At 35.7% G+C, this 27,501-nt stretch overlaps 1 protein-coding gene and 1 long non-coding RNA gene across 2 annotated transcripts in view; one reads left to right on the top strand and one right to left on the bottom strand.

The window, feature by feature from the left end:
- Positions 1-27,501, top strand: part of LOC104054539 (sodium channel protein type 2 subunit alpha) — a 69,174-nt gene that overhangs the window by 6,282 nt on the left and 35,391 nt on the right. Inside the window, exons 2-9 of the mRNA XM_054070656.1 lie at positions 19,101-19,424; positions 20,888-21,008; positions 21,366-21,453; positions 22,057-22,185; positions 22,623-22,714; positions 23,781-24,014; positions 26,305-26,365; positions 27,211-27,352. Coding sequence (XP_053926631.1) covers positions 19,152-19,424; positions 20,888-21,008; positions 21,366-21,453; positions 22,057-22,185; positions 22,623-22,714; positions 23,781-24,014; positions 26,305-26,365; positions 27,211-27,352 — 1,140 coding nt within the window. The 5' untranslated portion in view covers positions 19,101-19,151. The remainder of the gene's footprint in view (positions 1-19,100; positions 19,425-20,887; positions 21,009-21,365; positions 21,454-22,056; positions 22,186-22,622; positions 22,715-23,780; positions 24,015-26,304; positions 26,366-27,210; positions 27,353-27,501) is intronic.
- The window catches only part of LOC128852580 (uncharacterized), an 84,123-nt gene continuing 61,545 nt past the window's right edge, over positions 4,924-27,501 (bottom strand). Inside the window, exon 3 of the long non-coding RNA XR_008450546.1 lies at positions 4,924-7,825. This is a non-coding gene — a long non-coding RNA (uncharacterized LOC128852580). The remainder of the gene's footprint in view (positions 7,826-27,501) is intronic.

The following is a 27,501-nucleotide window of genomic DNA, read 5'->3' as shown; positions in this document are numbered from 1 at the left end:
GAGCTGCACGTTTCCTCTGCATTGAAGCTGTGGTTGGCCAGGCAGTGGTGTGGTATTCTGTGCTTGCTCAGCTCTCATATCTCCATCTTGGTTCTGTCTAGGATCTACTCTCTTATGGCAAGGTTTATATTCAAGCAGAAAACCTTGAAGGCATTGAAATAAATTTAGTGATTTGAAGATATGTGGTACCTTCAGGGTTTTTAATATGTATTGGTACAGTCAGAAGCAAAGAAAAGCAATCTATTTTGTAGCTACTGTGTGTTTGTAAAAGGTTTGCAGCATTTTGTTGAAAAAACTTCTGATTCACTACAAGTTTTACTGGATTTGTTTACCCTGTAAACACTGTGTTTAAAAATTATTTTTTTTCCTACCTAGATAATTGGTGGAGGAAGCAGAGGTCATTATTAAGGATCTGAAATAACCAGGTAGAGTACTTCTAGTGTTGGTTGTCTTTGAATACATACAGGCCAACCAAGGAAAGAGAAAAGAGAGCGTGGTGCTCTAAAAACACAGTGAGGTGGTACCTCTTGGGGAAAATAATACATGGAGGCACTGCTTAGGTAAATATATCTATGGAAAGAGCCGTGGGGATGAAAGAACTTCATGTTTGGAGTAATCTCATGTTAAGAATGCCATGAAAGTAACTCTTTCCATACCAATCCATCAAAAACTGAAAGATCTTTATTTAAGAGACCTCAAGTTCAGCATAGTCAAAAGGATCTTGTCCAGGAACAGAGCTACTTATTGGGTAGAAGACATAGGTTTTCATGGTATAATCTATTTTTTCTTCTCTTCTATCCTTTTCTGTTACAGTACTACTGTATTGGGAAATGAACTCCCAACTTTTGTGTAGAGCAGGCGTTGTGATGGGTCGTGTTGAACTGCTGTTGATGGTCCATCTTAGAGGATATAACATAGAAGCTTGCTTGACCTCTGCCTACACTCAGTCCTGTCACTGTTGGATTCAAAATTTTTGATGAACACGGCCTATATTTCTTCTGCAGACTGTGCATGAGATTTCAAGGGGCACAACTGTATGACAGAGTGGACTATTGAGTTAAGATAATTTTGAGCTCTGTATTTTATACCACTTTTATTAAGAAAAATTGTTAATTAACTTACATTTGGATTCAATAATAGATTCTAATTCTCAGAAGCTTAGTTTTTTGTTTGCAGACTAACTGATGTAAGGATTTACTATGGTTTCCCAGGTTAAAAACACTATACAGTTATTTTTACAATAAGAGATCTCAACTTACCTCAAGTTATTCATTAATAACATGATCCTCAGTTATATGTGGGAAAAGATATTTCAGAATTGGAGTGATGCTTTGGGTACTTGTAAGAAAGTAAAACCAACGAGAATTGTTATGGCTTTTTACCTTTATAATCTTAAAGACTTCAATGTGTTGTATGTATGTCCTTCAAGTGATGTATCAATTTTCAGTTCTTTTGGGTAAGACGGACTGTCTTAGCGAAGGCGTGATTTAAAGCTTTCAGTCTGTAGATACTTGCAGTTAATACTTAATGATGATTCAGAGATGATATTTAATGATATTTTGTAGCAGTTTCTGTGGCTTAAAATAGATTATTTTGTTAATTAGATTTAATAAATTGAATGAAAGAAGAGTACATTTGTCTGAAGCATGAAATAGCCACAATCACTTATTTTGTCTGTCTTTCTTTCACTCTTCTTCCATCTTCCAATCCCTAAAGGCATATTTTCATCTTGCTGTGCCTGTGTCCTTACACTGAATTCAAGCAGAGTTCTTTCCTTCCATGTAGTGATGGTGTACTATTTCATGGATGATGAAAAGGAATAAAATAATGACATCCAGAGGCTTTACTGCACTAAGCAAACACAGGCAGGGGTTGTGATGATCTACACTTATTAGCAAAAGAGCCTTTCGGAAATACTATTTTTTAAGATTGCTGTAAATAAAACACTTTCTGCTGCCTAATGCTTTACTTAAACTTTATGTGGTTGGACAGAGGGCCAAATGGACCGGTGGCTCCAAAGATTCGGGCAATTGCCTAATAAATTCAAGGGCATGCAGGGATTGAGGTTGTCTTTCTATAAATCTAAGAAAATGAGCTGACAACTCTGAGATGACAAATCACAAGAATTATTTAAAATTAAATAGTACTGCATCAATGTTAAAGAACATTGATACAGAAGTAGGTTGTTCTGAACTGAAGCCAAAGTCATTGTATTCTAGAAAATAATCTGTAGTTCTTATATTGTGAAGTGTTTTTTAGGGTTTGTGTTTTGGGCTGTGGGGTTTTTTTTGGTGGTTTGGGGTTTTGTTGTGGTTGTTTGCATTTTTTAACAGCCTCCTTACTGTACCATTAGCTTTCACTGTATGAAAAAAGAAAATAAATAAATTTCAGGTTCTTGGGAGAGTGATGACTGGTTTTGTTTTATAGATAAATTCAGTATGGCAACTGAGTCAGAGAGGCAGGTAACATGGAAGGCAAATGGCATCAAGCACTTATAAGCCTCAGAACAGCAAGTCCAATTCTTTTAAGCAAATGCTGTCATTTCTAGGCCCAAACACAGGTGTATTGTATGTTTGAGAGCAGTGCTAATGTCTTTTTCTCAGGCTTTTACATTGTTAAAACATTTATGTTAAAACTCCAGAATACAGAATCTGCCTCTGGTCAGTCAGATTGATGACAGCATTCCTCCCATCTTTGAAGAAATGTATCAAATGACAGTAGCTTGATTTCTTTGTAAGTAGCTTAAGAAATGTAAATGTGTTTACCAACAAATGAGCCAGCCATAAAACTCGCTGCCTTTTTCATGGCTTTGCATTATGGGCGTCTATGCTCCTAGGTAGCTTTTAGAAGGAGATTGGTGTTTAATTTGGGGGATTGAAGATGTCTCTGGTGACTGTCTAAAAGAAGTATTGTTTCAGTGCCATTCTTCTAGTTTCTTATGCAGTGTGAATCTACTGGTTCTTTTCCAAAAGTTACAACATTCAGTTTATATTGGTTCTTTACTGAATTTTAATTTTAGAAAGCTGTGCATGAATTTTAAGATACAATTTTCATTTCTTCCTTAGCTCATAGAGCTTTTTCTTTGGCTAAGCTATAAAATACACAGATGAAAGAAAGATGTACACTTCCACCTTGTCTGGAGTTCTAAGAGATGCAAGGAAGTGAGGGGGAAGGAATGCAGGCGCAGACTAATAGGCTATTCCACTCTCTTGATGAATACTTGATTAAATTATTTATTCCTACTGTATGGCTGGGAAGGAAGGAACACGGAAGGTTTTGAAGCTGGGTGTCATTCCACGGGGCTGATGAAGTACAGTGGCTCTGGTGGTCTGGTCTGAAACAGCTGTTCTATTTTTGCCTGACAAAGAAAATAGCGGTGAATTAAGTAAAAAAAAAAAAAAAAAAGAAATTACTTTTCTAAACCAACTGCTGCACTTTATATAGTGCATTTTTAAGAAAGGTTTTCTGTGAATGTCTTGCAATTCTGTTTGAATCATCTTGCAGTTGTGCAATACAACCACTGCTTTCTTCAGCAATGTAGCACTTTGAGACAAACTCCCTGTTTCCAGAAATCTGTGTACTGCTGTATACCTATTAAGAAAAGTTGCATGCCTGCATCAAGGAGCAATAGGTCAAATGTATCAAATTACACTCTGTTTTGGTTGGTTTGTTTTTTGGTTTGGTTTCTTTATTCCCTTGACACAGCAATGTAAAAATGGCCCTCTTCAATTCTCTGAGGCAGCAGAGAGACATAAGGCTGAGTGTTGGCACTTCTTTTTCTGAATTCAACACTGTTTGGTTTTTTTCTGAATACAAGAGTTATAAATGTGCATATGAATTAAACAATGGTAGGTAATACAGGAAGCTCTGATGTCAAGATGCATGATGGCAAAAGATATGTTGCTGAACCTTCTGAAGTGTATGCTTGAAATCTTCACAATGAGTTTGTAAAAGCTGTTAATAATACAAGTGTTTAATTTTAAGAGTATCTTCACATAAAAGAAAAATTATGATTTCTAACAGATTCCTTTAAATTTCACGTTTGAGTCTACCCAAAAGGATATGTATACACAGCTTGCCTCTGCTCTCAGCTCTGATGTAGGGATTGGAGGGGAGATACAGCCTCCCAAGCCCTTCTCATTCCTGCAGGTGTTGTACAAAAAGCCCTCAAATTGCTTGGTTTACTATATTTACTACAGATTTCATAGCGAGACCCTTTCATTCAATTGCATATTGCCTTAGGGTGATTCCAGTATCTCCCTTAAAATCACAAAATTGCATGAAGAATCAATTTGATCCAGTATTGTAGAATGAGCTACCTGACATCTTGCCAGCAATCCTTTATCTGGCGTATCATTTTATGTCTCTAAATAATCTTTTTTTTAAAAGTCATGTTGTGATATTACCTTCTTTTTCTGTTGTAAATCTGAGTTGGAAGAATTGGGGGAATGTTTGCCTCTTGCGTGCTTATAACTACTTTTAGTTAGTGTTGCTGTAGGTATATTTTCAGAGATCTGCCTGTAGGTTGCCTTGTGCTGCTAAGTAAATGATTAGCAGATGTTGTTTCCAGAAGTATTCTTAATGGCTCTAGATTTGATAATGAACAAACACTGATAACTATCATGGAAATCAAGGTGGATATTTCCTTTGCTGATCACGCTGTACTAATAAAAATGAGACTCTATGAAAAGTGCTTTCATGTGTGTGATGTAGAGCCTGTACTGTTCAAAATGGTATTTACCTTTCTCTATTGGAGACGGACATCTTTCAGGCAGGGGCAGGCCTATTATTATTATTATGATAATAGGTATTATTATTATATTATTATTATTGGTATTATTAGCAAATTTCTATGTTTGCCGTTTACCAAACAGAACACTCTGTTAATGCAGAGTGAACTTGACATATTTTTTGTGTGTAGTCGTGAAGTTGATACGGTTACAAACACTTTGAATATTTCAGAGTTTATAAAGAGGTAGGTTAGTAAAACTATCAACTTTGTCTCTGTAGTCTTAATCACGGAATTTTTGAGCACATTTGTGAAAATATGAATAGATCTCATACTAGCATTAGGCGAGAAAACTAATTTTCTTTTGAATTCTTTTTATGTTGTCAATGACCGGAAGAGTGGATTGCACTAGAACTGATAAACTACATTTATCTTCCTCTACAGATTATCGTGAAATAGCTCATAGAACTTGATCCTTTTCTCGCTGATCTTTGAGAATATTTTATATTTAATTGCTGAAAGTTGTTTCTCATTGCATGTAGCAGTGACATCCTTTAAATTGGATTCTGAATCACGTAAATTGTTTGCAGAATGTTTCCCGGATTTGATTCAAATATTATCAGCAGTAATGCTTCATTAATAACTATTACTATTTCAATATTTTTCAATGTAGCGTAGTGTTTTGCTGCTGCCTCATTCGTGTATCAGCTGGCAAGCGATATCAGCCTGTGAAACATTAATTTTGAAACTCTAAATGTGGAGGGCAGAACATTTTCAGTGGAAAGAAAATTATGCGATTGAATTGCTACTTCAGATTTGCATTTCCTTTTTCATTCAGCTGATTTTGTTTTCTGTTAGGGGATACTATAATACCTGTTTATTTGTCCATAATTTGCCCTGAAGATGCAAAGGTAGCATTAATTTTGGGGGTTTGTTTTTTAATAACTTAAACTAATCCTGTTAAATTTTTGTTGTCAATGCTTGTTGTTTACACAATCTAGAACAGGGGTAGTTTTTCGAAAGCAAGTAAATAAGAAAAGTAAATGAAAACATCAGAGATGTTTCCAGCTGTCCTTTAGATTCTTCAGTGATGTGGGGTTTGTATGTTTTTGTGCAAAGGGAAAAAGGTTTCCTGTTGTATTCTTGCCAGCTGTATATACTGTCAGATAAATTTTAATGTAGACCTGTCTCACATTATAGAGACAAGTAAAATAGAAAGCCAAGAAGAAAAAGGGATGAGGGAGGACAAATACTTCAGAAAATATGAAGACTTTTGGATTCAAGCCCCAGTGAAAACTACTGCCAAATCTGCCTTGAAGTTCCATTATTCTGGTTTATGATCACGTGAATGTCTGAAAATGACTGATAAAGACTAAGTGAATTAACCTTGTTTACTGAAAAGGCTCAGTGGTCATAGGGAAAAATTTCCTTTTAAAAATAATTACATCCCTGAACAAAACTGAGCAACACAGATGGAGTGTAACAAATGCAGGGCTTATTTGGTTGTGAAAGAAACCTGTGGTTATCTTCCTAGTCTCACCATAACGTTTTCTAACACTGCAGATTCAAGCAGCCTGTTTTCCAAGTTTTTCACTATCTTTTTCCCCTTTGTCTTTTACTTGTATAGAAAGAAATTCTGTAGTGAAATAGGTCTGACTGTTAGAAAGTATGGGAAAACCAAAGGAAGTGCTTCCTCTTTACTTCAGCCACTGGCAAAATACTGAAAATAGTTTGGTTAACAGAAATATACATAAGTGTATGTGAATCTTTAATATTACTGTGATGTATCAATTTATTTGGTCAGGACAGAATATGCAGATGGCAGGATGCATTCCCTTACATTTACTATATTTTTGTTTGAATATCATGTTGGTTTTTTGACAGCAAAGCTAGAGTTGAATGTAACTTATTTATTATTTTTTAATATGTGAACCATCTGTAATAGTAAAATACTGTAGGAAGAGGAGGAAATAATCCAAATCAGAGTTTAATTAACAGTTTCAGCTTGATGTAAAATTTGCTTAGTTGGTGCAAAAGCAGACGGTGTTTTTAACCATCAACTTTAAAGCAGTATATTTCAGCTTAGTATAAAAAGTATTACTTGAACTAAGAAACATTAGCATCTGTGCATTTTTGCCAAGAAGAAACATGTCTGTCTATTCTGGTGGCATAGAATTCTGGAGTCCTGAAACTGATTAATTTTTTGAGGACCTTTTTTTAAGCTGCTCTTTGGTTATGGAAAACCTTCTCTTACAGGAAGTTGCTGAGATGCTTGAAAATGTGGTAATTAGTGGTAGAGAGGTCTGGTCATTAAGCTAGGTGAGATAGGGTTTCATAGCCCAGTTTGTGCAGCTTCTGCAGAGTCATTTGTAAGACAGTTGGGTGTTGTCATGGAGAAGAACTGGTCCTTTTCAATTGACTGATGTTGGACACAGACGTTGCAGTTCTTGGTTAATTTTGTCAATTTCCTGGCAACACTTCTCTGCTGTGATGGTTTTTCCAGGTTTCAAGAAGTTGTAGTGGATGATTCCACTTGCCAAATAGTGACCATAACCTTCTTTTGACAAAGCTTTATTTTGGGGAAGTGTTTTAATGCTTCACCTCGGTCCAACCACTACACAGAATACCACTGGTTATTGTATAAAATCCATTTTCCATCACATGTCACAAAGTGATCAAGAAGTGGATCTTTTTTTTGCACGAAGGAAGCATAGAGCAGACTTCACCAAGACATTTTTTTAAATTATCATTCAGCCCCTGCAGTACCCATTTGTTGAACTTTTTTGATTTTTCCAATTCAGTGCAAATGTCAAAAAACTGTTAAGTGGTCCACATTTAGTTCTTCTGCAACTTCTTGAGTTGTTCTGCGTGAATCTGCTTCAATTCTGGCCCTCATTAGGTTGTTGATTACAGAAGCGTGTCCGTGATCCTCCTTATTTTCTAGGCTCTTGTTTCCATTGAGAAAGTTTTGGAGCCAATGTCAAGCTGTACGTTCACTGATGGTCCCCTGGCCAAATGCTTGGTTGATGTTGCTGGCAGTTCCCAATGCTTTACATCGCCTTTTGAACTCATGCAACAAAACTGCTTCTTTTCCATCTTTAGTTTGACAGCGTAATATAAAAATGAATGAGCAGTGAAAACAAAACCGTTAACATAAATAAGGAGAGTGAATTTTGCACTTTAAAATGGTATACTACATGACCACAGTTAAATAAAGGTGTAATCCAAAATAAGCATCATGGTTTACAATGACAAAAATGGCAATTACTTTTTGCAACAACCTAATAGTAAAATCAAAGGCTATGTTCAATAGGTTTTGGTTCAAAATGCAGATTTAAATTAAATCTAAAACATTAATGTTACAATATATACAAATAGTTATTCCATGTATTCAGTTTTGTCTTATATTTTGGGCTTTTAAAACAGTTACTTTGTTTATAGACCTGCTAATTCAGAATTGGTAGTTAGTTTCCAGGGCTGGTCTGCTGCAAACTCCTGTCTGTTGTATGTCAATTCATATTCCTACATATCAGTGAATATCTGTTTTCTTGTTCAACTATGGAAGCGGTTTCATATTCTGTTTCAAATATAATTGATTAATTACTAAATTATTACTGAGGCCAAAGTGAAGTTTCTGGAGAAAAAGCTAGCTGTTATTTTTATGTTGGGATGAACTATCCAAATTGATCCCCCAGGATGAACTGTTAAATAATGTTCTTTCAAATGTTACCAAAATCCCAGAAGCATCAAAGCCTATGTCATGTGAAGGCCTAAATGTGAATTCAAATACTCCAAGTGTGGCCAAACAAGATCTTTTTACTAACAGATTAGAAAGCATTTCTGTATTAATCTAATATTCTTGCTGTTTGGTAAGCTTAGGAAATTAACAATACTTGTATTTCCTTATTTCATAAATATGTCTAATCATGCATGTTTGTTTAGGGGTCCAGTTTATATAAACAGGTTTTATACTACCTTAGTGGGTGAGGGGAAATAAAAAAGATAACTGAGATTGCCAAATAAGTGAGCTTTTATTTCATTCCAGTCCTTTCTAAGACCAGATGTTGTCAAGCTTCTGCAGGGTTTGGTGGCAAATGCTATTCCGTTCCCATTAATTCAGTTACCTCCAGGTGGGCCATTGGGAAAACTAATATCATTAATATAGTTCTGTCCATCTACTGTTTTGTGGCTTCACTTAGGGGACACAGCTATTCTTAGGGCACTTCTCTTTGAAGAACTGAGTATGAAGCTCTTGGAGTATGCTAGTATTTTCTTGCTGCTGATTTATTAAAAAATTGGATTTAAAATGTATTTGTTCTGGAGTTTGGTTTTTGGGTTTTTTTTTTTGTTTTTTTTTGGTTTTTTTTTTAGTGCAGATTCAAATATTTAGAAAGTAAAGGTTTCTGTGTACAGATTGGGTGTAGTGTAAACAATGACATTAGTGTCACTCCAAGATGTCTCATTACTGTGGACAGAACTTTTAGCTGGAAGTAGGGTGGCAGGGCTTTGTTATGAGAGTGCAGTTTCTCTTACATATCTGCATTGTTCTTTCTCCTGTAATTTCCCATCATAGTGTCAAGAATTTTCTCTTTTCATGTTCATTGGGAAGCAGATAGTGAACTTTGCCAACGTGGCTGACAGCCTCAAATCTCTTCTAGCAAATCTTTTCTAGGCTCTTGAGCTGAAAGGAATAATTGGTATTGAACTCATCTCAATTTTATAGGCTTATTCTGCTTCTGCGGCTTTTTAATGGATGTCATGAGTAAACAGCTGTTTTCTGATATGTGGAAAAAATCAATACTATATTGGAGGTGGTAAATCCTTCCTGAACCTGACAAATGAACCTTTTCAAGAAAAACATCCTGCCATACATCTCTGTCATAATGTATGCTGATGCAGTTTTCCATTTTCAGGGCATTTGCAGAAAGACATAAAATGGATTTGGGAATTTTGCTTCCATATCTCTCTAACCCGAGCCAGGTTTTACTGATCCCCCCCAGCCTGTATCCATTTACAGAACAGCAGCTGAAACTCACTAGGAAATTAGGCGCAAAAAGTAGACTCAGATTACATTAATGAGCCCATTAAGTGAGGTATAGGGAGCCTGTCTGGCCAGAGTGAGGAACTGAAAAAGGTCTGCCTGTACTCCTTGCTTTGTCTCTTACGTTCTATAGTGGATCTTCACCTTCTGTACATTTGCTGGGGAGGGAGGGAATGTCTTATTCTTTTCCAACATTTGAGGGAGAAAACTTGATGCAATTGGTGTTTGCAGGCTATAAAGTTCATGACAAAGCACATTTGCTTTCTGAAATATTTCAAATTATAAGTCTGTTCAGTTACGTATGTCCTTTGACCCTTTTACCAAACTCCTCTTTTACCACATGGAAAATAAAACTGCAACACAATTACTGATTTTTAAAATAGTTGTTAGAAACATCCAATAAAAATCCCGTTGTGTTTATTATATCATAAAAATGTTATCTGTAGTGGCAAATAAATTTGAAGATTCCTGCAGAATTTTAGCAGTTTGCAGTTATTGGAAAAATGTGTTTTGTATTATAGGTAAATATGTGCTTTGCTGCTATGGCCTAATGGAAATGATAATTATTTGAGCTTTCTGATAGATAAACCCAAGGTCTGTGTCCATTTTAAGAACTGGAGAACACTGTTTATTACTGTTTCAAATTAAGTGAAACACAGGTTTGAGTTCTTCAGTTTGTTATTAACTTGTATCTTGTTAGTTTTTATTACCTTTTCTGTGCTTTGCTTTTTTATATATTATTATTATGTTTTAATTACTATTATTTCAGTTTCTAATTATTTTTATTGTGCAATAGGGAAGCTTTCAGCTGTCATTTTTTGGGAGCTGTGCTGGTTTGATGTAATTTATTGCTGTTCTAAGCAGTGGTGATTTGTGTTAGTCATGGCCCCACTCTTTAAGCAGAAAAACAGGAGAAATTGATAATAGACGAGCAAAACCTGCAGCAAATATTCACAGGTTCCACCTAGTAGTAGAACATAAATCAGAAAACTGGAGGGGCAGGTGGTTCTGAGGGTTAATAGCGAGCTGGTAAGAGAAACCTGGGCTTGTGAGAAGAGCAGGTTGGAATATGGTGGGTGGAGGATTTACTAAGGCATCTTGGGAGATCCTGGAGAGACCTAGTGGAGCGGCATGGGAAAGCAACCTTAAACAGACTCTGAACCTACTGAGTTCTTACTGTAGATGATATAAGGTCCGTAACCTTATATTACTTTCTGTATTTGTGAAAGTTTCATTGATGTAAAGACAGTGTTGGTACAGTTGGTCAGGAGAGTTCAAATATATTGAGGTAAGGCATTCAAGATAATATTATTTTAAAATCAAATTTGCAGTAAATTTATCAGAATGATGATAAAACTTTGAAGTATAGTAGCAGTCTAAAGTATTTAAAGGAAGTGCTACACCTGCATGATTTGATGGAATAAATCACTTGGAGATATTTCTACAATGTCTGAGTATCACGTACAAACTTTGAGTAATTTTCCTGGAGCATTCTGATCTTTGTGGATTAACAGATCGCATTTTGATTCCATGCTTGTAAGTGCCAAACTAATGAGAAATCCCACGTACATGGATGTGTGTAGTTTCTTTGCTGTGCCCAATGCTTACGTACTTTGTACTATTGTGTGCACACAATTTATTTATTAATGTATTAATAATTCATTCATACTAAATTATATGGTCTGAATAAATTGTGGAGAAACTCTAATTTGCTTCTGGGGCATTCTTTCTGGATAGTAAGTGACCTTTGAGAGGATATATTTTAATGGATCAACAATGGCTTCATTGTGAAAATTCCGGCACCAAGCTATAAAAAGTCAAAATAAACTCTCAAATTCTTTCTTTCTCTTTCTTTCCTCCTAGCCTTAAATCCTTTAACTTGCAGGGAAAACACCTTTGAAGGGAGGATTATCTTTATTTTTATAAGAAAGAGAATTGAGTCTGAAATTGTTTTACAGTTGTCTAATGTTATGTCAAAAGTTTGCTAAAAGTCATTTTTCTAGGGAATGCTTTGTGTATGTTGTAGCTATGACTGATTCCAAGAATTATCCTCCATCCTAAAAACTGCTAAGTTTCACAAAATCCACAAAATCCAAATCACCTTAAAAAAAAAAAAAAAGAGATTCAACTTTGCATATCCTAGTAATTCCTAACAGCAGCTCTGTTGGACGGGGAAACCATGGGCCAGTCAGTCGCACCTCTGTGCCCAGAAAGATCATGGAGTAGATCCCTCTAGAAACTCTTCTGAGGCACATGGGAAATAAGAAGGGGATCTGTGACAGCCGAAATGGTTTCATTAAGGGTAAATCATGCCTGACAAATATGATGGGGCCACAACATTGCTTTCAAAGGAAGCCTAACTGACATCATCTGCCTGGACTTGTGTAAAGAATTGGAGACAGTCCTGCATGACATTCTTGTCTCTAAATTGAAGAGACGTGAATTTGATGGATGAAGCACAATGTGGATAAAGGGATTGGCTGGATGATGATCACACTCAAAGAGTTGTCATCAGTGGCTCAATGTCCAAGTGGAGACCAGTGAATAGTGGTGTTCCTCAGGATTTGGTATTGTGACTAGCATTTAATGTCTTTGTTGGCAACATGGACAGTGGGATTGAGTGTACCCTTAGCAAGTTTGCTGATAACATAAAGCTGTGTGGTGTGTCTGACATCATGGAGGGAAGGGATGCCATCCAGAGGAGCCTTGACAGGCGTGAGAGGTGGGCCTGTGCAAACCTCATGAAAGTCAGCCAGGAAAAGTACAAGGTCATGCACCTGGGTCTAGGCAATCCCAAACGCAATTGCAAGTTGGGCAGAGAATGGATTGAGAGTAGCCCTGAAAGAGAAGGACTTGGGGCTGCTAATGGATGAGAAGCTCAACATGAGCTGGCGATGTGCACTTGCAGCCCAGAAAGCCAACTGTGTCCTGGACTGCATCAAAAGAACTGTGGTCCACAGGTCAAGGGAGGTAATTCTGCCCCTCTGCTCTGCTCTCATGAGGACCTCACCTGGTGTACTGCATTCAGTTGTGGAGTCCTCAGCATAGGAAGGCTTTGGTTCTGTTAGAGTGAGCCTAGAGGAGGGCCGTGAAGATGATTGGACGGCTTGCGCACCTCCCATATGAGGACAAGCTGAGATTTGGCTTTGTTTAGCCTAGAGAAGAGGAGGGTCCAGGAAGACCATTTTGCAGCCCTCTAGTATTTAAGAGGGCTGCAGGAATGCTGGGGAGGGGCTTTTTGTCAGAGAGTGCAGTGATAAGATGAGGGGTAGCTGTTTTAAGCTGTAAGAGGGTAAATTTAGATTAGATATTTGGAAGAAATTTTGTACAGTGCAGGTGGTGAGGCAGTGACACCGGTTGCCCAGAGAAGTTGTGGATGACCCATGCCTGGAGGTGTTCAAGACCAGGTTGGATGAGGCTTTGAGCAACCTGATCTGTGGAAGATGTCCCTGCTTATGGCATGATCTTGAAGGTCCCTTCCAACCCAAATCATTCTATGGTACTATGACTATCCTGGTTTTATATGCAGTTGTAATACAAAGGAAATTCAATTCTTGTGGAAGTTATAATTCTCCTGTAAATTCAGAGAAGAAACTTTGCTTATTGTCTCCAAGTTTGTAATTTCCAAATGTAGTTTCTTTGTAAATGTTCACTCTTGATAACTCTTTGGGAGACTCCAACCACTTTAAACATAATTGAGGGCTTTTAAAACCTCCTTCATGGAGATGGAAGTTGTGAGTGGCTTTGCATAGAACTAATTTTATATTAGTGATGTAATGTAATGCTGTCTACAATTATGGTTATTCTGCTCGGTGAGAAAGCAGGGTAGCTGAGCACCTTCCAATAAATGGTCTGTTACACAAGAAGGATCTGCATAATCAATTTTGGATATTATGTTAAAAGCTTTGGTTCTCATGCATACGCTAAATCAAATAAGAGTTCTTGATTGAAGAACTTGGACCAAATTCTGTGTCTTAAGATCTTGAGTGTGTTGTGACATAATATTTGACAGATAATAAGTGAACTTCAAAGAAGCATTCTTCAAGTTTCTAATGGTGCAATTTCTGGATTTCTTTGTATCTGCATGTTCATATTAAGCTCTTATTTTGTAGATCAGAATCCTGCTCAGGAGCACACAGTTTTGTCGGGATCACATTTGATGTTTGTTTCCCTTTTTTCCTACTTCTTTCCACTTCAGAGAAAGAAGGAAAAAAAAAAAGAAAGAAAAAAGATTATTCCTGGAAAAATATTCTTTTCAAAGCAAAATAATTTTTTTATGCATTTTAAAAATTACATCATCCAAGAACATGTGAAGTGGGCATATGTGTTGGTGATGATGTCATGACTGCAATCTGTGAGAATTTAGTAAATGTCTTTATTTTACATAGGCAGAACATTTTGAAGCAATACGTCTGCATGTTGTGGCAATTCTTTTCTTCACAATTTAATTTCAAGAATATGTACTTTTCTTTTTCAGCTGGCATTCATTCAGTGAAGGTGAAATCTGAGCCAGAGAGCTTCTGAAAAATTAATCTAGAAGTACTGTAGTACTTTCTTCTTTTCTGGAAGTGTTATTTATTGACTTCTTGGAATCTGTAGTGGAAGAGAAAACTAGTTCTGAAAAGTAACTTGCAGTATTGTCAATGCCATCCTTGTTTTTCTTGTGTATTTGAGATCTTATTTAAGTGAAATCAGAGTAAATAGTTCTGAAAAATCTTTTTTTATATATATAAATTGGAGTTTTGTCTTTCTTTTAAATTTCTTTTATATTTCTTTTGTCTTCTTTTAAATTTGAATGCACACCCCCCCAGAGAACTGTTTTCAGCTTCTTTTTAAACATCCTTCTCAACTTGCCTTTTCTAAAATTTTATTTTCTGTGTTACACAAAAATAAAAGTTCTTTTTCACTGTGTTTTCACTACCTTCTCTAGCTGCAAAAATTTATGGTATTTATATAATATAAGATAAAGCCCATGTGATTTCTGGATAGAATACATTTTGTATGATAATTTGGGAAATCTGGCAATTACATGCTAAAGTGTCCACGTCGCTAAAGTAAGTTTTAAGTGGTGTATTCATTTTTTTAACTGAATACATCTGTCAGGTAATAAGTACTTCTTGTGAAGAAGATAAATTTATCCTTTATGATGATTCTCAGTTCATAATGTCTTTCAGTTAATGAAAAAAGGAAACTCAACACTGCACAAATACTATAATTGTTTGAAAATACAAATAGAGAGTATTGTTTCATGACTTAATTTCTAAGTAACTACAGTATGTTACTGTGTGGTATTTATTCATGGAGATATTTAATTTTTCTATTTACTTTTTAAGCATCAAAACAACGAGTTAGATGCATGCTCATTTAAATCCACAAACTGAAATAGTATTGAAAAACTTTGATTCCTGTCTTTGCTGTGAATTGATTTTGAAAAATTATCCAAAATTATGAAGGCCGAGGTCATAATGTAATTAAATTGATATCGTCTTTGTTGTCATAAAGAGGAGTGTTTTGGAGCAGAACACACATTATTGGTGTTTTTTGTTGGAAACTGTCTTATTTTGACATAAACAGGTTCAATGACATGTAAATACAGCAGCAAATTGAAGTTGGAACTGGAGAATGGGGAGAAAAATAACAAATGTGCTGATCACAGAATCACAGAATCACAAGGTTGGAAAGGACCCATTGGATCATCGAGTCCAACCGTTCCTAACACTCCCTAAACCATGTCCCTAAGTACTTCATCCACCCGTTCCTTAAACACCTCCAGGGAAGGCGACTCGACCACCTCCCTGGGCAGCCTGTTCCAGTACCCAATGACTCTTACTGTGAAGAATTTTTTTCTGATATCCAATAATGAAACCTTGCAAGAGTGAAGACCAGGATTTACAAAAGCAAATCTGTCCCACAAAGTAACATAAACTCCAGAAATGTAGAAATAAGTTTCAGTGACTGGTGTCATTTATTTAATTCAAGGCAAAGGTTCACTGAATTCATATCACCAGAAGAAAATTTAAGCGTTGAGAGTTGTTACTGTAAATGCCTGAAAGTAGGAAGTGCCCATTGCTGATGGGCTCTTGAAGAGTAGCCTTAGCATAGGAGATAATCTGATATAAATTTGTCTTTAGATTGTAAAAGGAATTAACAGTTTGAGGAAGCTTTAAACTAGGATTATTATCCAGAGGCTTGGATGCATGACTTATTTGGACCTAACTAGATGCAGAGTCTTGAAATTTTGAGAAGTATTTCTTCTGTCTTGAAAAATGTTGTAGTACTCACTCATGTGAATGACAAAAATATACTTGCTAGAATAAAATCCTGTATCAGACAATGTAAATAGTTTTTTTCACTGGTTTTCATCATGTTGCAAACAATAATAAACTTTCAGGTTTGTATTTGCTGTGTGTTGGCTCTGTTCTACATTTTGTTTGATACATCAGTGATGGGATAGCTTGTTTGTGAGGACTGAATTTCCTGGATCTGCACTTTGTGACTACATTTTCTTTCATAAAGAGAAGGGACAGAACAGTTTGCCTAAGTGATTGTAGATTCTAAAAATGGACATAGAGAAATTTTCCTTTTTAAGATCAGCTGTAGCGCCCTCGGCCTTTTATATATTTCTCTTTCCTGCAGTAATAATGTTTTTCAGATATCTTCTGAATATTGCTATAAATTCATGCTTTGAAATCAGAGATTATTGAATTGAAAACAACCAGTTTGAAATAAATGGAAAAGATAGAAGTTATATAAGGTGAGCTGCATATAAGAAATTGAATCTCTAGAAGCAAACAGAAATTCAATCTGTCTTCCATAGGTGTTTGTTTTAGTGCTTAAAATTATTACTGTGAACAAGGTATAGAGAAATAAACAACTGGAAATGTAGGACACAGCAAAATCTTTTGTTTGAAATGAATTGTCCAACTGTATTGCCACACTCTCCTGCCAAGAAGTATCAGGAGTAAAATGTACCTAGGCCTAATTTATCCAGACTCAGAGCAATTAATAATTCAGAAATGTTTTAGATTTTATTGATGTTTAGCATTGTAAGTGCACAAATAGTGTATGTATGGTTAGCATCTACCCAGGAAATCATTTGAATGGAAAAGGAAGAATACAAGATTTTTTTAATTGTTGATTAGAACAGATGCTTTCTAGGTTAACCCATTTTCATAAGAAGTTTCTGGGTTTGTAGTCTAGCCTGCTTCTTGTTTTGCAAACAGTCACAGAATAGTAATATTGAAGAAGCAGAGATAGAACCAGTTTGTATTCTGTAGAAAATGTAACGATCTGAAGGCTTCATCATGACACAATAACAATATCATTGTGAATAAAGCAAGTCTTAATTTATATAGTCAAATTCAATATCCCTGGAAAAAAGTGATATTCTTTTGTATTCACATGTGCACAAAAGAAGAGCATAGAAAGAAAAATATATGTAGGTTTGTTTATGACTCATCAAATTTGATAAATTGCCTAATTGAATTTCACTGTACGTCTTCAGTTGGCTCTCATGGTAGTAGTTTCTTATTTTTAATTAATTTTCATGCATGAGACATGGTTACTGAGACTTAGTGATTTCACCTGTCTGCTTTAGTGTGCTGAGAACTGTATTCAGGTTTTTCAAATAACACTATGAAATGTACCAAAATACATAGTATATTGAGAACAATACTGGAAAAAATCATCATGTTTTAGATATAGGGTAGTAAGAGCAGATGTGTTATTTCTAACTCTGAAAAATAGAAACATAAATCTACTCTATCTGTATGGGAAATACATTTCCTTAGTACTCAGGTGTTGTTGCTGTATGATTTGGGTCTAAGCTTGACCATTATTTTTCTAATTACTAGAATATGCATTTTGTAAATTCCTATAGCAAATATAAACAATATGTTCATGCTTTTTGGTTTTAGGCTTGTGGTCTCAAGCTCAAAACCTCAAACTTCCAGATGTTAAATAATATAAGGCTAGATTTACTCCACCTTGGTGGAGAACGTATTGGAGCAGCATTTTCCCTGTCAAAAGTAGCAAATTACATAGAAGTAATTAGAGTTAAGTACCATTTCTAGAATTACACAAATATTAACCTTGTGCTTTTCTTTGAATACATATTAAAATATTATTTAAAAGATAATTTAAAAATTATTCTTGCTAGTTCAGACATATTCATAAGAATATGTTAATGTTTACATTGGAAGTACATGTTGTTACTGGCTCATTCCTGGACCCAGGAGTTTCCTTCTAGTCTTGTGCCACTAGATAGTCATTTCTGTGCAGCAGTTGTCTGTAATCTTTCATTTATAACTTGCTTTTTCTAGACTGGATTCCATTTTGTCTGTTTATAAAATTGGTTTATTCCGAAGAAATTGCACCCATGGGTATTAACTACACTCTTACTATAGAAAATGGAAGCCTAGAAAGAAGTGATCTATTCAAGGCTTGTTGGTTGATGAAATTTAATCAGTTTATTATTTTTAGGTCTTTTGAAAATATATCTGACCTCAGAGAGAGTACTATAGCTTTGGGAAGATTATGCTGTGTTTTTTTGTATAAAGCTAAAACCCTTCATCCATCATAACTTCCTTAATTATGGAGCACAGCACCACCAAAGTTACATTAAAAATTGGGAAGATTTGAGTCTAGCTACGGTAAAGGGGAAAGACTAAACTTCAGCCCAATTTCTTTCTGCTTGGGCATATGGCTTTTAAATTCAGAATGCATTTATGTAGTATCTGTCTAATAATATAAACATAAGTTTAGCAAGCATAGTGTAAGCCACCAGATGGAGACCATTGCCATCACAAATGAAAAAAAGTAATAGGGCATCTTTTAAATTCTAGTTCTGTAATAAAAGTTGCAAGTTTTTTGACGGTACTGTCCCAAATCGATGGATAAATCCATGTTAGAAATTGTTAACCATTGACTGCAGTATGTGGCTGTGTTGAAGAGCGCATTTCTTTTTCATGGCAAGATGCGTTTTAAATTAACGGTTAGGCTAGGGAGAGTGAGAATGTTTTTCATTTTCTCTTGTTCTGAGGTTTGTATTAACTTGAGTTGAAAAACTGCATGTGAATTTGATCTTTTTCCCTGCTTTCATTTTTTTTCTTTACCTCCTAACTTGTATCTGTTTACAGTGTTGTTACTTTAGGAAAGCTATGGTGGCTAATTTTCTATTAAGTATTTTACAATTAATTAAGATGCTTTGTGCTACAGTGCTTCAGAATTAGAAAAGAGGTAGATAATGACTATGCTAAAAGCTTTTATTTGAGGATTTTTGTTGCTGTTGCCCACTATTTTCTGTTTGTTTGTATTTTCATCTTCTCCTAGGACCTTCTTGCAGAAGAACCTAAAAGCATTTAAAGCTTGCAGAATGAAAAGATGGCACAGGCAATGCTGGTACCACCAGGATCTGACAGTTTCTTCTATTTCACCAAAGAATCTCTTGCAGCTATTGAGAAACGTATTGCTGATGAAAAATCTCATCGTGACAAAGATGACCATAAAGATGATGGTGATCATGAAGAAAATCACCCAAAGCCAAATAATGACTTGGAAGCAGGAAAGACACTGCCATTTATTTATGGTGATATTCCTCCAGGAATGGTATCTGAGCCACTGGAGGACCTGGATCCATATTATATCAATAAAAAAGTAAGTGATTTATATTAGGAGTGTAATTGGAACATTCCTGGTGAACTATAAAATAAGGTTAAGTCTTCTGGTGTGGAGGTAGTCAGAAGCCTTGATTGAAAGTATTATGCCATATATGATATCATGTTAATTATTTTGAACACACTATAAATATGGCTGTAACTCTTCTGCTTAAGTTGCCTTTTTTGAAAAAATCTTTTAATGTCTTAGATTTCCTTATTGTGATATTTTGAGTTAGTGGCTTTTGCATTAGGTGCATAGCAATCTTGTCAATCTGATTGAATACTGAAGCAACTGAAAACATCCTCTCTGTCTGTCTGTTCTATTCCTGGGTTCTCTCAGCAACGCTAGTCGTACCTGAGATCTATTTCAGTCTTGTTCTGGTTGATCGGCATTTCAGACCTAGTTCTGTCTTTGGACAGAGTGCTTGTTCAGTCATCTGCCAAAACAATCGGCTATAAAACACTTCTTGAAATATAATTAGAAAACAGAAGGTTCAGTGTTAAACCATGGTTATTTCTGGATATTAGCCATTTTGGAAAATAATCAAAATATGTAGATTAAATTAAGATTTCATTAGATGACAATTTCATTGTATCACCTAGGCAGAATCATAGAATCATAGAATAGTTAGGGTTGGAAGGGACCTTAAAGATCATCCCACTAGACCAGGCTGCCCGAGGCCCCATCCAACCTGGCCTTAAACACCTTCAGGGATGGGGCAGCCACAGCCTCCCTGGGCAGCCTGTGCCAGTGTCCCACCACTCTCGTAGTGAAGAAGTTCTTCCTAATGTCTAGTCTAAATCTGCCTCTCTCCAATTTGTACCCATTCCCTCTGGTCCTGTCCCCACAAGCCTTTACGAATAGTCCCTCCCCAGTTTTCCTGTAGCCCCTTCAGGTGCTGGAAGTTCGCTATAAGATCTCCTCTGAGCCTTCTCTTCTCCAGGCTGAACAGCCCCAACTCTCTCGGCCTAATAAAAAATGGTTGCATGAAAGATGGTATTGATGACAGCACAGGCAATAAAGGCAGTAAAGCCTTTGAAAGCCAGGGATGTCTTACCTCAGAAGCAGTTTTAAAGTGCTGAAATGGATAAATAGTTGCTCATAAGTGTGGAAAAATTATTAATTATGTGTTTTGTTTTGTATTACTGTCTTTGTTCTGAAGTGCAAACAATATAACTGGATTAATTTTTAATGTTAAAAGTGATACTTTTTGAATTATATTTTAAAGTAATTACATAATCCTTTAAAACACTGAAATGTAGGTTTTGCTTCTGAGCATAGAGTCAAAGAATTTATGGTGTTCAGTTCTCATTGCTCATGTGAAAATTTAAAATCTTGTATTTGCTTGTATTATTCTACTGAATTTGGCTGCTTAAGTGTGTTACATGCAGACTGTACTTATGGCAAGATTGCTAACATGTGTCTTTATTTTCCTAATGCGTCTGCTTTTCTTTTTAAAGACATTTATAGTGTTGAATAAAGGAAAGACAATCTTCAGGTTCAGTGCCACACCTGCCTTGTACCTTTTATCTCCTTTCAATATTATTAGAAGAATAGCTATTAAGATTTTGGTTCATTCATATCCTTTTCAAGTGAATTGATCTTTTTTTTTATTTAATAACACTAGGTTTTTTGGTTTACTGTTTAAATTTGTTCCCACTCTTAATTCTTTCTCTCAAAATGAATCGGAGGTAAGATTTGTCACTTAAACCCTCCAGTCAGATTCAGAGGAACAGATGCACAACATCTATACCTAAGTTACAGAGTTAGTGGTATAGCCATCATTATTGTCAAACATTTTTGTATTGTTTATGACATAGCTAGTGATTTGTATCATATATGTTGTCAGTATTCTGTAGCCTGGTCAATTCCTTATGTTTTGTGTGATGCAAATTCAGCATTAAAAAAAAATGTGTGTTCCTTAACTGCAGTCAACATTGTTCAGCATCTTCATTATGCTCACTATTTTGACAAACTGTGTATTTATGACGTGGAGTAACCTCCCAGACTGGACAAAGAATGTAGAGTGAGTATACTTAAATTAGCTAATATTTTTTTACGTGGTTTAAAAATGAAAAGCTAAATTAAGATCTAGACCATGTAGATTTTACTTGCCCTTGTGTGTAATAACAGTATTCTCCTTTTTCTAGCCTGGAGTTTGGTCCTAGCTGCAACTCAAAGTAGCATAGACCTGCAAGGTCTAGGAAGGAAAGAAGCTATGATATTGTTAACCTTAGTCTCTGAACAAATCTCTGATTAATACTTTTGAGTGTTTGTACAAGTAATGTGTTCTCTCTCTTCAGCTGTTGCTTTAGCATTTTTATTCAAAAAAAAAAGGAACCCAAAGAAGAACAAAACAAGGAAGTCCGTAGTCATGAGAATTATTATTATTTGTGCTGAAATTTCAAAGCCTTATCTGTCAGAAACAGCAAAAATATGTTTCAGATAAAATAAATAAATCCATTAATTTTGCAGAGGAATGATGAGGAAACAGTCATAGTTTATTTGACTTATGTGATTGCTATCACCACACGTGTACTAATCACTGGGTTTGAGTGATTTTTCTTTATGCTTGTGATGTTGCATTGTTGAACAACAGTCCAACTTTTGCTTGGATGTTTTCTTGTAGGTACACTTTCACTGGAATTTATACTTTTGAATTTCTGGTAAAAATCCTTGCAAGAGGCTTCTGTATAAATGATTTTACTTGCCTCCGTGACCCCTGGAACTGGCTTGATTTTGTTGTCATTTCCTTTGCGTAAGTATGTAATTTTTTAAAGTAAAATATCAGAACATTTTTCAACCTGTAATAATTTGTTTCAGTTATCTTAGCTTATTTAATATGAATTGTAGTTGAATTGAATTTCAACTTTTTTCATTTTAGTATTTTACACTATTGTAGCACACAGCAGAACTAGTGGACTACAGTACAAAAGAGAAGTTACTACTGAAAAATCAATTTTAAATAGTATTTAAATAATGAAATGAAGGAAATTAATTTCCTTTTGAACTTGCATTCCATGGAAATACTTAAGGGTACGTTTCTTAAGGAAAACTTGGTTGAAACAAGAAAAAATGAATTCAAGTCTTTTCATTTAAAGTTGACCCTTCAGAAAAACCCAGTCTGAATTACAGGTCCAGGTAAGTAGTGTTCACTTTACCTTAATTCTGAATAACTGTGATTTAATTCTACAGGTATATAACAGAATTTGTAAGCCTAGGCAATGTTTCAGCTCTTCGAACTTTCAGAGTATTGAGAGCTTTGAAAACTATTTCTGTAATTCCAGGTAAGAAGTAACTGTGTAAAATAGTAGGTGCTCTCCCTCACCTCTGTTTAATTTTGTGTGTGCTGTCATTGTGTTTGTGTGTGGAATCCCTCACTACAGATATGTGACAGAGTTTGTGGACCTGGGCAATGTCTCAGCGTTGAGAACGTTCAGAGTTCTCCGAGCTTTGAAAACAATATCAGTCATTCCAGGTGAGAGCTAGGTTAAACACTGAGGCTGACTGAAATTCCACGGAAGCTGAACTCATTTATTTTAACAGAAGGCTTTGGTCTTAACTTCAATTTGATTCTCTTTTCTAATTCTCTGAAACACTCAGCCTCAGAGTTTAATACATTCTTGCATGAGAAATTTAATTACATAGCCTGTGTATATTCCAATTCCATGATCTCAAATTTTCTCTCCCACTTGAAGGATCTAAATTATTTCCGTTTTTCTCTTACTAATGTTAATGTTGGTCTTTATCGAAGACATATTTGGGATTGAAAATTTCAGTCTGTTGTAAAAGCTGAATCCCTGACAAAGACAAAAGAATAAGTTATTAAAGAGTAGCATGGGAATTGCATGATGTATTTATTACCTTTAGATGCCTACCTTCACCAAACCCCACCTCCAGCTGGATAGGATGCAATACAATGCAATCATTGAAACTTCTACTTCAATGCAATTGTGTTTTGGTTTTGTTTGCTGTTGTGGAACCGATGTATTGGTTCTGTTTCCATTGGAATGAAAGAGTGGCAAAGGTTTGGAGCAAGAGGCATCAAGAAGAGAATAAAACAGGCCATTTTATTTACATGTAGTTGACATATATAGAGAGCATGAATAAAAAGTTACTTCTTCATTTGAAGAGCAGGTACTTTGGAATGTGTACTATTTATTCCTGTTTTGTTTTTAAATTAATTTGTCAGAAACTGTGAGGCATATTGGTACCCTTTTTCGTTGGAAAATATTTTATGACTATTTTGGTGAAGCTGTGCATGGTATTTTATAGTGTGTTGCAGTAGTTCACATCGCATTTTAGCTTAGGTAAATATTTAATAATATAATAAAAATCTACCTCTATTCACAGGATTGAAGACTATTGTTGGAGCCTTAATTCAGTCTGTGAAGAAACTCTCAGATGTAATGATTTTGACTGTGTTTTGCCTGAGTGTATTTGCACTAATAGGACTGCAGCTGTTCATGGGCAACTTGAAGAATAAATGCTTATTTTGGCCAGAAAATTCAACATCTTTTCAACAATACCTAGCTCTTTACTCTAATGGGACAGAGTTTAATTGGATGGCATACATTGGGAATACAAGTAAGAAATACGGTTGTAACTTGCTAAAATTTTAGTGTATAAACACACCCCCACACACTCTTTCATACTATAATCTAAAGTTAAAAATCAAATAAATAGGATGACAAAGAGTAGGGATTCTTATATATTGCATCCCAAACTTATGCTGACATGATTCTTCTTTCCGTTAACTGAAATGTATTTATAGACTTATGTTGGTTTTAGAATCATAGAATCATGCAGGTTGAACGTAGTCTCCACAGCTGTCCAGAGCAGCTGCTGCTCAGCTGCTGGTCCAAGCAGAGCAGACTGTTCAGTGCTATGTCCAGTCAAGATTTTAACTTGAGATACCATGGCTTCTCTGGGCTTCCTGTTCCAGTGTTTGAACAGACTCCTGGTAGCATTTTTTAATATCACTTCAGAATTTCTGATGCTCAGAATTCTGCTAGTGATTTCTTATCCTTCCAGCGTGCACCTCTGAGAAGCTCCATCTTCATTACAGTCTTTCATAAACTGGTCAGCTGTGACTGAGTGTGATACCCTCTAGTGGCATTTTTGTAATATTTGGTGTGTTTTCATTTTTTAAGGAACAAAGCTAGAACAAGGCTTTTTAAGAGATATGCATGAATCTTAGATCCACGTCAAAGTATTAGCACCTAGCATTTAGGTCAGTATCTGAACACTTAAGAGTTTTGCGACGCTCTAGTGATATTATGGCACTAACAGGATTACAATTTTTCTAACATGTATCTAACACTTTTCTTGAATGGTAGGATTTTGGCATCGCTAATTTGATTTAACTGTTTGGTTTGGAATCCTCCTATCTTCATGTATTCTTCATCCTGTGGGCTGTGTCTGACTATTTAAGTACTACAATAGCGTTTTACCCTTTGAAAACCAGAAACGTTTGTCAACTTGAAAGGTACATTGAGGATATTAATTGAGGATGACAGAAGATTCATTTAGTTATGATAAGAGTTGTTTCCAGATCTCAATGCCTGGCTATTCTCAGTGTGAAAAGTTTCTCCTTATATCCAGTTGGAACCTCTCTTGTTTCAAATTATGGCTATTCAAACTGTGCCCATTCTTTCTTGGGCCACATTCAAGCGAGAAGTACCTGGCTGTCCCCTTGAGAATTTCATTGTAATTGCTGGATATTTGCTACCTTCTTGCCCCACAGTCTTCCTTTCTGGAGACCACAAGCTCAGATCTCTCAGCCTCTCCTACGGGGCAAATCCTCCAGACCCCTCATAAACTTGGTCACCTCAACTGAACTTGCTCCACTCTATCAATGTCTTTCTTGCATTGGGAAGGCCAAACCTGGACATGGTATTCTGAGTACAGTCAATGAGTGCTGAGCTGAGAGGGATAAGCACTTCCCTTGCTCCGTTGCCTGTGCTTCTGTTCATGCAGCCCAGGAGGCTGTTGCCCTTCTTGGCTGCCAGGATGCACTGCTGGCTCATCTTCACCTTGCTGCCTGTCCACCAAGACCCACACTGCAGAGCTGCTCCCCAGCCTATGTCCTTGCAGGGTGCTCTTCCTTCCCAGGTGCACAACACTGAGTTTGTCGTTGACAAATTTGCCCATTCCTTCAGCCTGCCTAGTTCCCTCTGAACAGAGTCTGCCCTCTCCTCTGTCAACTTCCTCCCCAATTTATTGTCATCTTTTGATCTGTGTTCTTTTTTCTTTTTTTTTTTTTTTTATTAGGGACAGCACAGTTGTTAATAACAAAATATACTCCTTTATTTCTAAGAACTACCACTTTATAATCAAAAGTAAAATTCTGTGAAGTTGTTTGTAGTACAGGAGCTGTTATTGTTATTGGAACGCACGTCTTCCTTTTAAATGCTACCTTTGTATTTTCAATCCTAGGATGTACTAGTTAGTGTTGCTCTGACTTCAAAACTGTTAGCTGGCCATTGTAAATAGTATCATTTTAAATAGGTTTTAATTGTCTGATTACAACCTACCTACTGATAAAGAGAAGGAGTTTTAAGCTTTGTATTTTCTTTCTCTCATTTATTGAACATCAGATTTTGGAAGGATATTCAGTGTTAGCTATGACTCGAGAAGATGCAATTTTTGTTGTTCTAATAATTTTGCTAGGATTTTATTTTTACGTTGTGTTTTTATTTTATTCTTTAATTTTTCAACTTTACTTACTGATATGGATATGCCGATATTTGAACCCATTGCTGGGAAATTATGTGCATTCAAACTGTGATGAATGCACATGAACATAGGTTCATCCTCACAAAGAAAAAAATACTCCTTCCATTTATAATCATGTTGCTTCCTATTTTTTCTTCAGGTAATTTCTATCGTGTAGGACAAAACGATTATCTGCTTTGTGGAAATAGCTCAGATGCAGGGTAAGGTACACTGAAAATTACATACCATGTGTCTAAACAACTTGTAAAACATATCACTTTAAACTTTAAAAGCTTTTAGCTACCTAACTTCATAATCAATAATGTAGTCACTGTTCATAGTAAATAAGCACTTGAATGAATAAAAATGCTAAATAAGAAAATATGTATGTGTAAATACACATATAATATGAAATTTTTTGTAGTGTCTTTCTATGGAGGTTTTAGAGACGAGAACCTCTTCTGCCCTTCAAGAATGGAATCATAACTGAAACAATGTGTCGCAGTTGATATAGAGATTGGGCCACCTACTGTAAAAACTGATGTGTACAGTTTCAGTAGATAAAGGCGTGACTATGATGGTTATTTGCTATTGAGGAATTGGTACAATTGTTAATTTGACTTGACCAACTCACAGACCTGAAGAAATCTGGTATGCCAACCCTGCTGACAGACAAAATTCAGCATAAAATTAGTATACTGACTTTCTTTTTTGCATGAAAGTATTCACCTTATAGAATTTCTGTGTTAAGTAAATGTATTTTTTTTCATTGGAGAAGTATCTGCAAAGGTAATACCAAACTCTTGGGAATAAGTTTTATTTTGTGCATATGATAGTAAAAGAAGGTAGGAAGAAAGATTTTCATTAACTTGTTTACTCTTTCCTGGCTTTTTCTAAAGAATACTCTGTCCATTTCCTCACTAATTTTTAACATGCTGTAAGCCACAGTAGCAGCCTCTTTCCCAGAAACTCAAGGTACAATAATTTAAAAACAAATTTAGTGTTTATGATTTTTTTATATGCACTGCTTTAATTTTTTTTTCTTTTTCTTTTTTTTTTTTCCTAGTAAATGTCCGGAAAAGTTTATTTGTGTGAAAGCTGGTAAAAACCCCAACTATGGGTATACTAGCTTTGACACATTCAGTTGGGCTTTCTTGTCACTGTTTCGACTGATGACCCAGGACTCCTGGGAAACACTTTATCAGCAGGTAAGTGTATAGTAAAAATTGTGATTAGTATCATATTGGTGCTAAATCAAACATGGAAAGGTCATTTGTATTTATATTACATCCCACTGCTGTTCTTAACAATTGAAAATGAACAGTATTTATGAAAGGAAGCAAATTCTGTTGCAGAA

This window comes from Cuculus canorus, chromosome 6, assembly GCF_017976375.1.
Source record: "Cuculus canorus isolate bCucCan1 chromosome 6, bCucCan1.pri, whole genome shotgun sequence".
In the NCBI taxonomy this organism is placed as follows: Eukaryota; Metazoa; Chordata; class Aves; order Cuculiformes; family Cuculidae; genus Cuculus; species Cuculus canorus.
This window is presented reverse-complemented; position numbering and strand designations above follow the sequence as displayed.